Raw genomic sequence first — 16155 nt, 5'->3', positions numbered from 1 at the left:
CTATTTAATACGTTTCCAAGAAAAGCTATAATACTTTACTTTCTATATTATATTAAAACGTAGTTGAAAAACATTTTACGTAACTTTGTATCTTCTGCCACTCCAAGTACCTACTAATCTTTTTCTAGTTAGTATTAGTGTTTATCATCTTGTTTCTTTTATATGAATTCAAATTAAACATACCAAGCTAATTAAATTTACATTAATTCAAAAATTAGTTTTATTTATTTAATTTGTTACTATTATTTTTATTTTTAAATAATATTCTCTATTTTTCCATCTAGCTTGTAGCTTTTCAGGCAAAAATATCATTTTTAATACCTTATTTTCTTTATTCTCTATAAATACTAGATTAAAATAAATCTACACATTTATTTTCATATATATTATTTTAAAAATTTTTCATATTTATTTCTTATTATTTGTTTCTAATCTTTATTGTTACTTATATTCGTTTTCAATAGTTTCATATTTACAAATTAAAAATAAAGCGAATACAAAATCATAAAAATTAATGTAATTTTTTTGAATTTTAATTATTCAAGATTACCGAAGTTTAATAATATATTTATAATGTATAAACCCTCAAAAACTATTAACGTGTTTCAACAGTAATTATTACTGAGGAAAAATGAAAATGCATATTAAAACATTAGTAAACATCATAATAAATGATAAACTTACGCTTATAAGCTAAAATAACATTATTATTAGATTTATTTTTAAGCGATATAATATTTATGATTAAAAACCAGTATTGGTTAACTGACAACAATACAGTTTTGAACAATAAAATATTATGAATATAGTAAACACGACAACATTAAATAGCATAAGCACTTAGAAATAATTACTTACATACACAGCAATAGAAACTCAAAAATAATTTTAATAACTACCTAGTATTTTATTTTTTATTTTTTCTTGAAATTAAACGTTGTTATTGGATTGATAACTATAATCGTATTCGAATTTTGATTTAAGTTGAAAATGTGTTGTATTGAAAACGATACAATATCTAGTTCGCTTATCCTTATCCGCAATCGCCAAGAGTGTGCTTTTATTTCAGTAAGCTTATGACTCATAAATCATTGTGTGCGCAAACGCGTGACACGTAAAACTAACACCTGTTAATAAATAACAATAATAATTCTATGTAGACACACGTACATCACTTCGCATTTTGAATAATGCTTTATATAGGAACGTTTATATTTGGCCTATGAGTGTGCGTGTTTCTCATCCGCAATCGTTCGCCTGCAGTACTAATTGTATCTATATTATAATAATTGGTGACATTGGTGACAATTCGGTTACAGTCGAGTGCTTCACTTGACGACGACGGCGCAAATTTGAAAAAAAAACATGACGTTGAACGATTTTTCTCTTCTTCTTGGAAATATTTTAAAATCAATAATTTTTAAAGTCTATAAACATTCAAAATTGTTACATTTACTGTAATACTATAAAGGTAAAAATTATTTAAAGCGGCGAATCAGATAGGCAATTAAAGGTCAACAATTAATATTTTTCAATTTATGAATAAGGCTTAAAACAAAATATCAGTATTATTTTGCTTTATCTTTTGTTAATATAACACTCAGTTCAGAATCTTTCAAATGAGAAATTAAGGCAAGAATAGACACGGATAGGATCCTGGGAATGCATCTTTAACCCGTGGACCTTCAAAACTTGGTGTGTGGACTTGAGAAGTCAGACTTGTTGACCAACTACTATCAAAGGACCGCTATTCTGTTCCGGGAAAAAATCACAATATTTTAAAATTCTACATTATGTTCAAAGAAATGGCGAATGAGAAAGAAGGCCATAAAAGGAGCGCGAGTCGTTACAGCACTGTTTAAGAAGGTGAACCACGGGATAATAAATCAGCCTAAGAAGTTATAAGAAAGAAGAAGCAGTGAACGTGGCTTTGAGAGAAACAGGCTATGAGTCGGCTTGCGAAGACGAAACAAAGTACCTATAATAATATAATAAAAGGACGATTGGCATTATTATCAAAATTCCGTTAGAGATACCGTCAATTGTTATATTTTTCTTACATGTTCTCTCTGTGTTGGTACCAAAGATGGTATGACGACCGCAGAATTTAGATTAAGATGTTTAAATATTGTTTGCAGAAACATTAATTTGTCTTTAATATATAATATATATGTAAGGTATAATGTGTTTATAAATTATAGTTTTACCAGACTTAAATCATGAATAAATATTTAAGTTTGTACCAGATTGAATTTATTGTTGTTAAGATAAAGATGGAAATTTTAAACCAAGTACTTAGCTTAAAACTTCAATATTTATACTAAAAATTAATGCATAAAAGTCATTTTACATTTATAAACTACTACGATACAAAATCATTAGTTAATATTTTTAAACACAAAACGCCTTATATTTATGTTGTTTAGGCAACACATACATCATTTAAGCTTTTGAAGTGTATTATTAATAAAGGATCATTCAATAATAATAAAAAAAAACAGTAATTTATTGAGTAGGTAACTTACATTTCAAAATAATAATTAATATTGCATAATTTTATGGTTACAAACAATATTATAAATATTTGCAATGGATACTGAATTGTAATAAATGAATAAAACATAATTTTTTATAGATTTAAGTAACATTATTGCTAGAGCTTAGAATTATTGTTTTAATTTATTGTGACAATACTAAACAGTGCATTGTTATATTATCTCCTATTTAGGAAATTATTTTTTGAAATAGCATACTGTAAGGATTTGAAATACTATAAATTATTAATCATATACAAATAATCATATTATGTGCTATAAAAATATTTGATATTGTAATTTTTCGCTTTTTTAAACTATTTAAGATTCGATATTTAATCGTGATTGAATCTATTTATTTTAAAATTTAAATGATTAACTACTTTTTATAGTAATCTATTTTAACTGTAGGTAGATAATTAAAAATTAAAATCAAATTAATATACTACAAAATATAGGTAGCGGGTAAAGTAAAAATGATGTTTTAAAAATTAGATGGTATGCCAATCTGAACATTCTTAGTAAACAATTTCGAAAAAGTAATTTACATTTAGAGTGTGTCACATTTGTTCGTGTTTATTATATTGTTTGAATTTTGTAACTTTGCCAAAAAAAATAAATTCTATTAAATAAAGTATAATATGGTTAGTGAATAATAATTGAAAAAGATATACTACAGTATGTAAAGCGAAATTATATTATAGTATTATTAAGGCGTTGGCTTTTAAAAATGTAATTTATTGAAAATAATACTATATTACAATGAATATATTTAATGCAAGCTCTTAACAGTTAAATAAGTAAATATCCTAGGATACTACATTTAAAAAAAAATAATATAAAAATGTATATTTATATGGATACCATATTAAAGTCATACGTCAAATATTATTTATGTCTTACGGCGTTTGTTATTTGTTGCTGGAGCAGAATGAAAAATGTAAATTTTAGTTAAATTGAAAAAACAATTCTTTATTTTTTAAACATTGTATACAATAATAAATTACGTTACCATTTACGCATATAAACATTGTAAATTTATAACAACTGAATTTCTAATTTAAATAATATTCAAATATTTTTAAAAATATTTACTCTGAAACTTTTACCTATTCTTTTTCACTATGCTAGATTAATTATATCACTAAAAGTTCACTAAAATGAAATGAATGACTTTAATTAAATAATTGTGTTTAGTTCAGTTTATCAGCATTTAATTTTGTTTAAAACAATAAAATATTTTACTAAATTTTATATCCTAACATATAAATTACAACTAAATAGTATGATGATAAAATAAAATGAGCTGAAAATATATGTAGCAAATGAGAAACTACTCTATACCTTACAGACTCGATCAGATTTATTCCCTTTAAATTTGTTACTTATGACACTATTTATGTGTCTTTTTTTAAATTTATTGTAAAGTGTCTATGTTCTGGTACTTGGGGATTTTTATTTTTAACTATACCTACTGATTTAACTCAATAAGAAAAATCAAAATAAATGGTATATTAAAACCAACTATCTTGGTACTTGAAGTCCTTTCAATAGGTCTGTGGCGTGTAGACATTCTATCCACTTGACGGAGTTCTTCATCGAAGTAATCTCAGACAACAGTTTTACGTAAAATGTGCCCGACCATCATAGTGTTGAGAAATTGCTTTTTTTTCAACCAACAATGTTTATATTTCTTGTAAATAATATTACTAATTATTTAAATTATGAAATATTAATTTTTTTATGTATAATTCATTGAATTTCCGTTTTTATATTTAAAACAATAATAATTTTATGATCATATATTAAATTAAGGTAGATCAAGATTCATATAATTAATTGCTTAAATATATTTTGAAAAGTTGACAGACAAGACGTGTAGAGTGATAAATTTTCTGAAATGTATTTTCAACTACTATAAATTGATTTAATAACATAACTATTAATATGATTAAACAATTTTTTTTAAATTAAATTCTACATTATATTTGAAAGAAAATATTTGTTTTACGTGTATTGAAAATCATGAAATTGTTTTGTTCAATAATATAACAAATAATACGAAAAAACGACGTATACAATCGTGTACATTTTTAAGTTAAATTTTGTGCGTGATAAAATTGGTAAATACCTATTACCTACTATTTATTAGTTATTATGAAATTTCCCAAAGCATATTACATTTTTAAAATATAAATTCATTTTAAATTTATTGTATGCTTATAATATGTTTTATTGGTTTCTTTTAAACGACTTCTTAGTATTACTATCATTCACCATTTTCTTTCTGTACTAGGAAAATAAGTAGGTACCTACATTTATTATAGTGATTATGCATTTGCGCTACATTATAAATTATTTGCATTAATAGCATATTAGCTATATACGAATATACTATTTATCTACAGTTACATGCGTGCAATATAATTATATTTTAATTTAATAACAGGAATCATTTTATTAAGCTATGTAAAAAAAAATTGATTTATATTCTTACACACACTATTATAAAACTTAAATTAACTAGAAATACTTTAATGGAATTAAATAATATAATGATAATAATTGTTTATTTAAGTAATAATATATGGCGTCATACAATGCCGGAACTATTAATCGGTGAAAAATACTTAATATTTTTAGGACTTGTTGACACTTTCCTTAAATCAGCTATTAAGACTTGTCTTGTCGACCTTGCTATAGAAACACACGATGATATTATTACCATTGATCTAATAACCTCGTTTTAAACTAAAAACATTAGTTTTATGAAGCAAAGACTATAGCTGGTTATAATGAAATTTCTTTTACACCATAAATTTCTTTTCGTATCATTTTAATAAAATATTTAGTTGCTTTGAGTTAATCAAAAGACTATCGTATCCTTAATATTTTGATTAAATCATGGCGTATAAAGCATTTGAAGTTAAATTTAATGCAGAATTTATATTAGCACATTACTATTTATAAAATAGTTTTCAAGATTTGAACTTGAAATATTTCATAATATTTTTATTTTGTAGTTGCATTTAAAAAAATATATACATACTATATATATTTATAGTAATTTTGTGAAGTCATAATATTAAAAATAAAGTAGTAAGATCTTCTATCCAGATTGTTATGTTTAATGGTGCTACATAATTAGTGAAACACATTTAAGTTGGATATTATGTTAGTATCATTTATTTTAAACCAAAATATTATGTTTATTTGCTAAAGAAGATGAAACACTTACACTAATAATTTATTTACTAATATTATGTAGGTATGTATATAAAAATAAAATATTAATACAAAGCAATTGATTCATATAAATTTATAAATTTCAATATTTTCTCATAGAATATTAACACAAATAATGTTCAATTACATTCCTGTCTAATTATCTATTAAGCATTGTTATATTATTACATATTAATTATAATAGATATAGCTAGTGTGAAAAATGAAAACAATAAACATATTAAAATACCTATTCATGATATTATAACTATTTAAAAGTTAAATTTAAACTACCTACCTGGTTATTTGATTTCTAACTAAATAAAGAAAAAACATATTAAATTTACAATTTCTCCTTACATTGGAAAATGAATTCTTAATATCGGGTACCTCCATGTCAAATGTTTAAAATTATATACTTATGTATCATAAAATTGAATAAAGAATGTAATACGTAAACAATGGTAATCGGTTGAAAAGAGTTACCTTTCAGATCAATGTATGACTATAATTGGTTATGTAATTTTTTTTTTAATATGTACATATTAGGGATAACAATCAAAAATTAATTATTATTTATTATGCTTACACTATTAAGTTAAGTAATATTATAGAATATTGCTTACCAATACGGTTGTACTAAATTACGAGTATATATTATTAAAATGGAACAATTTAATATATTATTTTACAACTACGCTGTATGCTGAATATATATACAGAGAACTATAAACTATAATAACATATTATTGTACTCAATATAGGTAGGTATAGTTTATATACGTATCATGCTACGTTTAAGTCGTTTAACCCATACCATTATCATAACAATAAGTAATAACACATTTAATAACATTTTTAACACATGACTTTTATATAAGATATGATTTTAATAGCACTTAATTGTATGACTTAAGTTTCTAATATTTACGTATATTATTCGTGATTGCAAATTGAAAGTATTTTAATTTGGAATATTATTTTTAAATTATTATATGTATACTAGAATTAATATAAATTATAATATTTGAGTAGATAAATGATGCCCTTTAATATTAACACACATCTGGAAGTTATTTCAACAAATACAATGACAAAACGTAGATCGTTTCATACCGGTCTCTGTATCTCCAGACATAAGATAGGATTGAATAATAACATATGGTAAGAGGTTATAATATCTAAGTAGCTCATTTAATTATTTAAACTAATCAATGAATATAGTCTAAACTCAGTGTAGGCCCTATATAGTAAGGTAATACCTACTGTGATTAACAAACAATAAATGTCATAATTTTGTTCAATCCAATTTTTTTTTTTTTTTTTTTTAAACAACGTTTTTCAAAAAAAATGTCAAGATTTTATCTTACATTTTTACGAAATCAATACATTATTCACGTGATAATAATACGATTCATTACAATTCAATTGAGTAAATCGAATACCAGTCAGCTGATAAGTGTATTTGTTATTATTATAATTTATAATTTTTGATAATATTAATCTATATTCTATATTAATAACACAAGAAATAGCCACTTATCAGTAATTGCATTGTCAAACATAATATGAATCTTCTCCTTGACCTGTTTTTTCAGTTGTGCCCTATTTGTTATGTACATTTAACATTCAAGTTACGACAACTTGATTATTAGTGGATTTTGCTGCAGGTATCCGCTGAAAATAATTTTAGTATATAATACTCGTACATTATACTTCCTCCCTCGACATTTGAGATTTCGAACAAAACGGCAGCTGTTGGTAACATGAACTATGAAATATATCCTGTAAATAACTGTAAAAAAAAAATCAAAAAAATCGGGCATATCTTACCTATATTCAATGTAGGAATATTTATAAAATCATATTATAATCTGCTCGACAGTCGTGCAGATAAGGCTAATGAATGATATAATTATCGGTATGGCAGTATTCGTAAATAATTGAGTCATTTATTACGGAGCTCGATACACCTATTATACGTTTTATATTTATTTCGTTCCTCCCTGCCCTATTTTATGTAATACCATTTTGTATACCAGTGGTTGAAAAAAACCACGCTAAAAAAATCCGTATACGCCACTGAACGGCGCAGGATATTTTTTTTATTATCGCGTTTTGTTTTTAAAAAAAAATAACGTTATGAATAAAAATATGCATCTCGATGATGATAATATTATTATTATTATTATTATTATTATTATTATTATCAGTTCCCGCCACGATATTGGTAGATGGCGCTGGCGCGCCGCGCAACTTCCACTTCACCCACCCGTCCGCCCGGACAATCGCCGAGCCAGACGCGCCGACGTGCACACACGCACGTCCGACGACGCGACGGTCGCCGTACACGCCTCGGCATCAGCAACAGGTCGTCGGTCTCTCGCGCGCGCTCGTACGTTCCTCTCATTAATATCAGACGCGCCCGGCAAACGATTCAGTCCCCACGTTGTGCCCGTATACACGCGCGTGTGTGGTTAAAATTTTTTGTTTATATTTATGTGTATGTGTGCCTGTGTATTTATTCTTTAGCATATTGTTCTTAAAAATCATTTACTCTTTTAATTATTATTATCGTCGTTAAACTCGCGCAAGACCGACACGTATGGTAATAACATAATCACATCTATATTGTTTCACCGGAAAATGTAAAGACGGACGACGATTCGCGCGTTCACTCCGAGTTCAGTGCGATCCGCTTTTTACGCGACATCATCGTATTCAAAACACGACCGACTTACGCGGCTCAAAATCGTCGTACACCCCTCCCCTCTAATTACACATCGTAAATACCTACGTACAATTGTGGTGGTTTGTCTCGTCCGTCGTTGTTCGCGATTTTATTTCGATTTTTCTTTATTTTTTTTTTTTTTTTTTATCGTAATTTGTTTTTGTGTTTTTGTGCTGTACACCATCCGCGTATATCACTAAGCGTCGCACCGTTTTTCCACTCCTCGCGCTACCCCGTGCGAGAAAACGACAAACGATCATACGACAGACGCCGCGGGAAAACATGACCATGTCCTGCCAAGACATGGACGCTTTGGGCATATACATGGAGCTTAAGCTCGACCCGTTCATCAACGACGACATGAAGGACCTCTGGGATTCGGATTTGGACCAGGTGATTTATAATGTTTACATATTATTTGATTTTCCTCCGACCATAACGAGTGTGCTGGTTTTACATTTATCGATTACTTGGACCATGCATTTTTCGAAAACCGCCGACTATTGTTCTATAATATGCTTCAGTTAATTCCGACCCGTTCCGTTTTCATGGAAAGTGTGTTTTCCTTACGTAATAGGTACCTATAGCAGCACGTTTTCTTTCTACCGTAGTACCTATGTATAAACAGTTCAAAAACACACTCAGACATAAATTGCATACAATATAAAGTATACACATACATATGTATTATTATCTTGTTACAAACAACAGGAAGTTAAAATCCAGCTGATAATGCACAACGTTGACCAAATAACAGAAAAAAAAAAATCAAACAGTCATCGAGCACATTATTTTGCAAAAGTAAATCGGCCGTATCACATTCCACAATCGCATATATTAAATACCTATATACCTATATTGTTTTGTTTATGCAGTTATAACTTTTAATATATGCAGGAAGCTTGTACATAATATAGAATATATCAAAATACATAAAAAAAAAAATAAAAAAATATTAAAATCATTATCCAGCTCGTCACAAATAAATATAAACAAACCTTCGATATCAGTGATCGAAATGTGTTCAATAAATTAATACCCTAGCCAACATTTTAATCGGCCGTACTTTTAATAATTCATATGAATTTCTGGTTTGACACAGACAACGCCCACGGAAGGAAAAGTCCGATCAGCGTACCAATATATAATAAATATAAGTACCTACCTACCTTATACATATTTTAGTTTGTACGCCCGTGTGTGTACAATTTATGTACTTTTATGTTCATTTTTTTTTTTTTTTTTTTTAATATATATAAATTATAACTACCAGTATAGTATTATATTCCATTAAAACTTTTAGAAATGTCATTATTAATATAGCGTGAATAATATTATTGAGAACATAACACTTTTCTTACCATTTTGTAATATAATCATTTTCATTTTGTGTAGAAATGAATTTAGCAATTAATATGCCCAATGTGTTTATAATATGCATATTTGAACCGGGCGTATGCCGCACAGAAAACCAGTTTTATAATAGTGGGATTGAAATTAAAAATGTCTTTCTATATATACCAACACTTTGCGTTGAACCACCGTTGGGGAGAATTTCCGATTTGAATAGTAGAAAAAATATTTAATTAATGAACATTGGTTGATATATTTACATAAAATATAAATACATCTTATCTCGAGCACTATTTATGCGATATGTGCGACCTTGAGTCGATAGAATTTTTTATTGAATGTAGTATGTACCTACTATTGTGAACATAATATATGCGACTACACAGAAAATTTTATTTGAAAGTTGGATCATTCTTTCACCTACACTTTCTTTATAGATCAAAGTGACTGTCAGTAATACGAGGGAATGTTTAATTACTCGTGCACAACTATATATAATACCAAAGTGATACTATGATATTATTTATGTACATATTACTATAGCTTATAACGTTTTAATGTATTTTTATACGTATTTGTCTAAAAGCCGATGGTGGCTTATGTTACAATATGGCCAGGTTTTCATGTAACATAAACTTTAACGAGCAGCTACAATTATTGTAACACTGTATTATGGTCATACGAATATTAAGTGTAAACACTTTTGTAATTATATTATATACTATTACACATATTGTATTATCGACCCGCCGGCCTTTGAAACTGATATCAATGTAATATGTATTAAATCATAATCAATTTTCGTACTGACGTATAGCATCTTCAGCGAATACTGGTATTTTTATTACAATAATAGATTTCCCCTGTAATGTTGTATACCTATTGGCTATTTTATTCGCTAGTGGACTTTTTACTAACACCATAACAATGTTTAATAATATATAATTTAGGCTGTAAAATAATGCGCGATAATTAGATTATAGCGTCCATTATATACGGGCATTTCCGAATCGGAATATAATATGGTCTGACGAGTGCATGGGGTCAAGCACTCGTACGTGCCTTTATCTATTAAACGGTTTTAATCATAATTTATATAAAAAAAAAAGTAGTCCATGGGGGAGCCCTTATCGTGTAGAAATTGAATTCTTATTATATTATATATTATTATGTTTTATTCTTCAATGATGCTAATGAGGGCTACTTTCTATCCGGGTCGTTTTATTGCATTTACTACCCGCGAGATTTGCCCGGGTTTTTTTTTTTTATTCGTCGCTACGGGTGGCGTCGAACCCGCGGACTATCGATATAATAAACGTTGTATGAATTACATTGTCATTATCTAATGTGTTCGGCAAACCAAATCGCTGCCAATTGTGTTGCCTTTCGCAAAAGTCGTTTATACAGCGATACAATATCAACACGGTGGTGACGGTAGCGGTTATGGTCGGCGCGTGTACAATATATTATTTTAATTATTATAGTCACAGTACCGTAATGTATTAAGGCCCCCTTGACAAAATATTCTAGTTGATAAATCGTCTTCGAGTAGTTCTTCGAAATCTCGACATCATAAAATATCCATTAACCGTGTAAAAATACTATTGCTAATGGATGAATATTACTCATGTAGTCATGTAGAGTGCGGCTTCCAAAGAAGTACAAATAATACCTTTTTTTTAATTTTTTTGTTTTTACAAAACTGATATCCGACAAACGAATGCTATCTGCATTTTGCATACGAGTTTGTTTAAGTGCTCGTGTATAGTCAGTGTACACGCTTCTTAGTACAATATGTGATATATATTTTTACTCCTTTTGTTCCGATTGTCTTATTTTTTTATTTTTTTTTTTTGCGAAATAACATTTATTTTACAATACCTATACATTTATAATGCATAATACGGGTCGACGTAATATTACGTTATGTGCATTGGAAAAACTACAAACATTTTTGCATTTAAATCATGGCTGCCACAGCCACCCACCGCCCGTTTGCGACGCCATAGTCGTTCTGTATAATCGCATGCACTTTCCCTTTTTTTTCCAGCCGTTTCGCATTACAAACGATGACTGGTCGAAATGATCGAATTACCGATTTCCGGCAAACGTCGTGTAGGTGGGCAAGTCGACACAGTTTTTTACAGTAAATTAAACGTGCATTTTCATTATTATTCGCGGAAGCTGAGTGAGATGAATATTTTACAAAAACCCATCGTTATTTTAATTATTATTATTTGCGAACACTTTCTGAGTCGAAGAAATGCTCAAATATTTCACGCATCACTATTATAAATCGTAAATCGAGAATAGACTATATAACAGATTAACTGAAGAAAATGCTTTTTGTTTATTTTCTCCATAGTGCCTCGCCACGGGTACATAGAAACACTACTGTGACGACCGTCTAAAGGTTTTAAAAAATAACAGTGTGCGTGGAATTTTAATAATTGCTGAAATCGACTCAGAACCTTTAGTCAAATACGATAATTTATTATTTCTTTTAAATTTAATTGCCCGAATCATAATACACTACTGAAGGTGAACAAAACGAAATAAGTGACTAGTACACGTGGAATTTTACTAACACAATTTATATAATTGACCTATCCCTTGTCAGACATTCTTTGGCTATATTTTCAGATACAAATATGACGTATTTCATTGATAAAGAACTGCATCTACACGTTTTTAAAAATATGCGGACATGATACACCGTCAGTTTGCAGTTATGTACTATAAAAATATTTCTAGTTATCGGTGCTCTAGTCACAATAAACCGAAAAATTCGTTTTCGGTCGTTTGACCGCGAAATCATAGTAGATGTTTTGGTTTCCTGCTGATCGACTGCAGTAACGGCGATAGTCGTTATAATGATGTAGTTGTATCTCGTAATGACCGTCAAATCTGTCTTAAAAAACATAAAATTCGTCTTCCCTTTATTAGTTGTGGCCCACTTTCTACGTAAGTTTGTCAAACGATTTCATTATCTCTCATTACCTATATGACGTTATCATGATAACATATAGTGTTGTAAAAGATGATCAACCTTACCTATATGTATATATTATGTATAACAATTATGGTGGAAGGTCTGCATTTATATTTAGTCTTTCATACGTGCATTAGTGTAATGCGAACATCAAAATTAATTACTTTTAAATTATTTATCTTTTGTAGATAAAAATCTTTAAACCATATTGCACTAAAATACAATAAAAAAACTTAAATATTATGCATTATGACTTATGAATATATTTTAGTTTTTTTTTTTATATTTTCAATTAATTATTTGATTCGGTTCAGAATTTTTTATAAACAATAGAAAATAAAAAGCAAAATATTTTGTAGGAAAAATTACACACTTTAATATTTACTTGAAACTATCTAAAAATACTTCAGTATAAATAATGAAATAAATGCTAAATATTATCAAGTGTTGCAGTGATATAGTAAAAGATATTATTTCATAATATGAAACCATTGAAAATAATACTACTATATAACAGTAGTTTATTTTTGACGATTTAAACTCTACTGCTATAGGAGTGGCGAAATATGCACATACATTTTTTAAATTAAAACTAGGTTAACAGTATCTGTTTAAGAATGCGTTACACATTTTAAAATTCTATTAAATAATTGTTTAGGCAGATTTTCTGTTCATAATATTTATTTGTCATACATTATAGTATCTGCTTTCTGTACAATTTGCTAGTTATATATTTTGTAATCTATCAATTATCTTTTAACATACTTCGCCTAATAATTATTAATTATTAAGGTAGACATTTTGATAAATTGATAATAAATAATTATCTTCGTAATGTAAAAAGATCTCTAAAAAATTAATGAATCAGGTTACATACTATAGATTGGAGTAATTCGAATATTAATTATTATATTAACTGAGAAAATTTAGCATTTATTTGTTTCGAAGAGTTTTTTTTAAGAATTTCACTTATACTTGATAATTGACGTATACATATTCATTGAACATGAGTTATTTTAATTTATTAAGCTTTTACCGAGTTTAACTCGGATTAACAAATAAAAAATTGTCTGTCCTTTCATATGTTTATTTTTCAAGTCTGTAACCGGTTACTAAGAATCAGTATAACGAGTTAACGTTTATTTTGGGATTTTACTGTATATTTAAAGAATAAAATAATTTTTATTTAATGTCACGTTCTAAATACGAGTTTTATAAATGCTATGTTTGTTTGAATTATGTGTTACCAACGCGTTTGGGAGTTCAAATGTAAATATTTAAAAACCCTATGTAGATTAGGTATACTTAGTACAGTAAAGATATTATATGATAACAGTGACTAGATTGTTGTTTGGCATTTCGGTCGATATCGAAATCTATATAAAACGGCTTAGCGCGCAACGCAATCAAAATTCCATTATAATATTATATGAAAAGCATCTGAAGAAACAGTCGCACAGGCATAATAGAACGTATAATTATTAATAGAAATGTACAGCATAACAATTATTATTATTACTCGTTTTTCACGGGTAGTTCGACGTATGAGCACCACAATGTACAAATGTTTCCAAATTCCGCGTGACAACAACACGATTGGGATCATGTCGGAGCTTACGTGATTTACACTGTGCAATTCTGTCACGCGAATCTCTGAAGACTCTACACGACCCATACGCACATAATATTGTTTAACCGAGCGCGGTCACGAGTACCTTTATTAAAATGTAAGCATACACTATACGTAGTTATTGTCAGTGATGGTCCTGTTTACGACCTGTAGGCGCTCGCTGTACGCACAACAGACAACAGTCGGTTGTGTAATAATAACCAATAACACTATATACCTACAAGTATAGAACGATGTTATGTATATTATTATTTTATTGTTGTGTGGATAGCGCGATAATATTCAATTGATAGCGTTTTAACTGCGTGAATATCCCAATAATTAGAGTTTACGTAACACGTCATATTAATATCGTCGTGGAATCCTTCGCGAATGTCACGGTCTCCAAAGGTTTGCGCATAGATCGGGGGGCGGGTACGCCCGCCGCACGTCACATTCGTAATACACACGCGTGTATTGCACTGGCGTGTACGAGTACCTAGGTCTGGGTATATCATTATGTGTGTATAATATTATGGCCAAAGATAGGAGGATTTCCACACGAATTCTCGTATAAACCGCCGTAGCGGGACAGTTCTCACGACGATTACACACGCACCTGATGCGAAACGACCGCGATATAATATAATATAATATAATATAGTATACCTGGGCAATATATTACGAAAATATTATGTACCTATGCCCACTGCAGCAGTCCTCCGCGCGCGCTGCGTTCGTACGCGGAGCATTTTTACGCGATAGGCGCGTAATTATATATTATAATATATTGTTTTTGATAACGGTTATCAGTCAAACGCTCCGTATAAACACGCATAATATTATAAAGGCACACATTGCGCGGTATATACCGGCTGATACGCGGTGTACCGGCTGATACGCGGGTGTAGGTCGTCGTCGTTTCGTCGACGACGGGGTGAATAATCATTATAATGAGTACGGCGGCGTCGGCGACAGATAGGTCGTACGATAGATACGCTGCTCCGGAATACAATATACCTACCCGAGTATGACACGTCTTATCGATGTGTGCACATACAAAATGGTATATTATGTAATAATTTATAATGCGGTGTACGGCGCGACGCCGACGCCGCCGATTGCTGCACACCGGAAGACGTGCGCGCGCGCGAGACCCGTCGTAAGGAAACGTTAATGGATTTCCAGTCTCTCGCTGCGAACTCATATTACTGTTCACGCACACACGCGCGCGAATGACTTTTTTTTAAGTACATAGAAGCGATCAAACTCGCGCGTGTATGTGTTCGGCTCATAACACACACACACATATATATATGGATATATACATGTATGTATATATGTGTGTGTGTGTGTGTGTGTGTGTGTGTGTGTGTGTGTATTACATATAATGTTGCCATCGCGGGCCGTCCAGCAAGGTCAATGACTCCTGAAACCCGTGAAGCGTACAACATTTTTCCCCCTGGGCCTCATCGAACTTCTCACGTGCGGCCGCGGGATTAGACGCATATATATATACATGTTTATATGATGTATAGAGTCGCTTGGATAAGTATTTAATATAATATACATCGTACAGTTTAATAGTGATAGTAGTAATGGTAGTAGTAGTAGTAGTAATAGTGGTGGTAGTGGTGGTAGTAATGGTAGTTATAGTGGTAGTTGTAGTAGTAGTAGTAGTAGTAGTAGTAGTAGTAGTAGTAGTAGTAGT

At 29.5% G+C, this 16155-nt stretch overlaps 1 protein-coding gene across 1 annotated transcript in view; it reads left to right on the top strand.

Moving 5' to 3' along the window:
- Positions 1-8099: 8099 nt before the first annotated feature.
- Positions 8100-16155, top strand: part of LOC112604048 (cyclic AMP response element-binding protein A-like) — a 42766-nt gene continuing 34710 nt past the window's right edge. The window contains exon 1 of the mRNA XM_025352914.1: positions 8100-8883. Within this exon, the coding sequence (XP_025208699.1) occupies positions 8773-8883 (111 nt within the window). The 5' untranslated portion in view covers positions 8100-8772. The remainder of the gene's footprint in view (positions 8884-16155) is intronic.

The sequence above is a fragment of the Melanaphis sacchari genome, unplaced genomic scaffold, assembly GCF_002803265.2.
Source record: "Melanaphis sacchari strain LSU unplaced genomic scaffold, SCAv2.0 Contig118_pilon_pilon, whole genome shotgun sequence".
In the NCBI taxonomy this organism is placed as follows: Eukaryota; Metazoa; Arthropoda; class Insecta; order Hemiptera; family Aphididae; genus Melanaphis; species Melanaphis sacchari.
The sequence above is the reverse complement of the archived record's forward strand: the minus strand, read 5'-3'. Positions and strand labels throughout refer to the sequence as shown.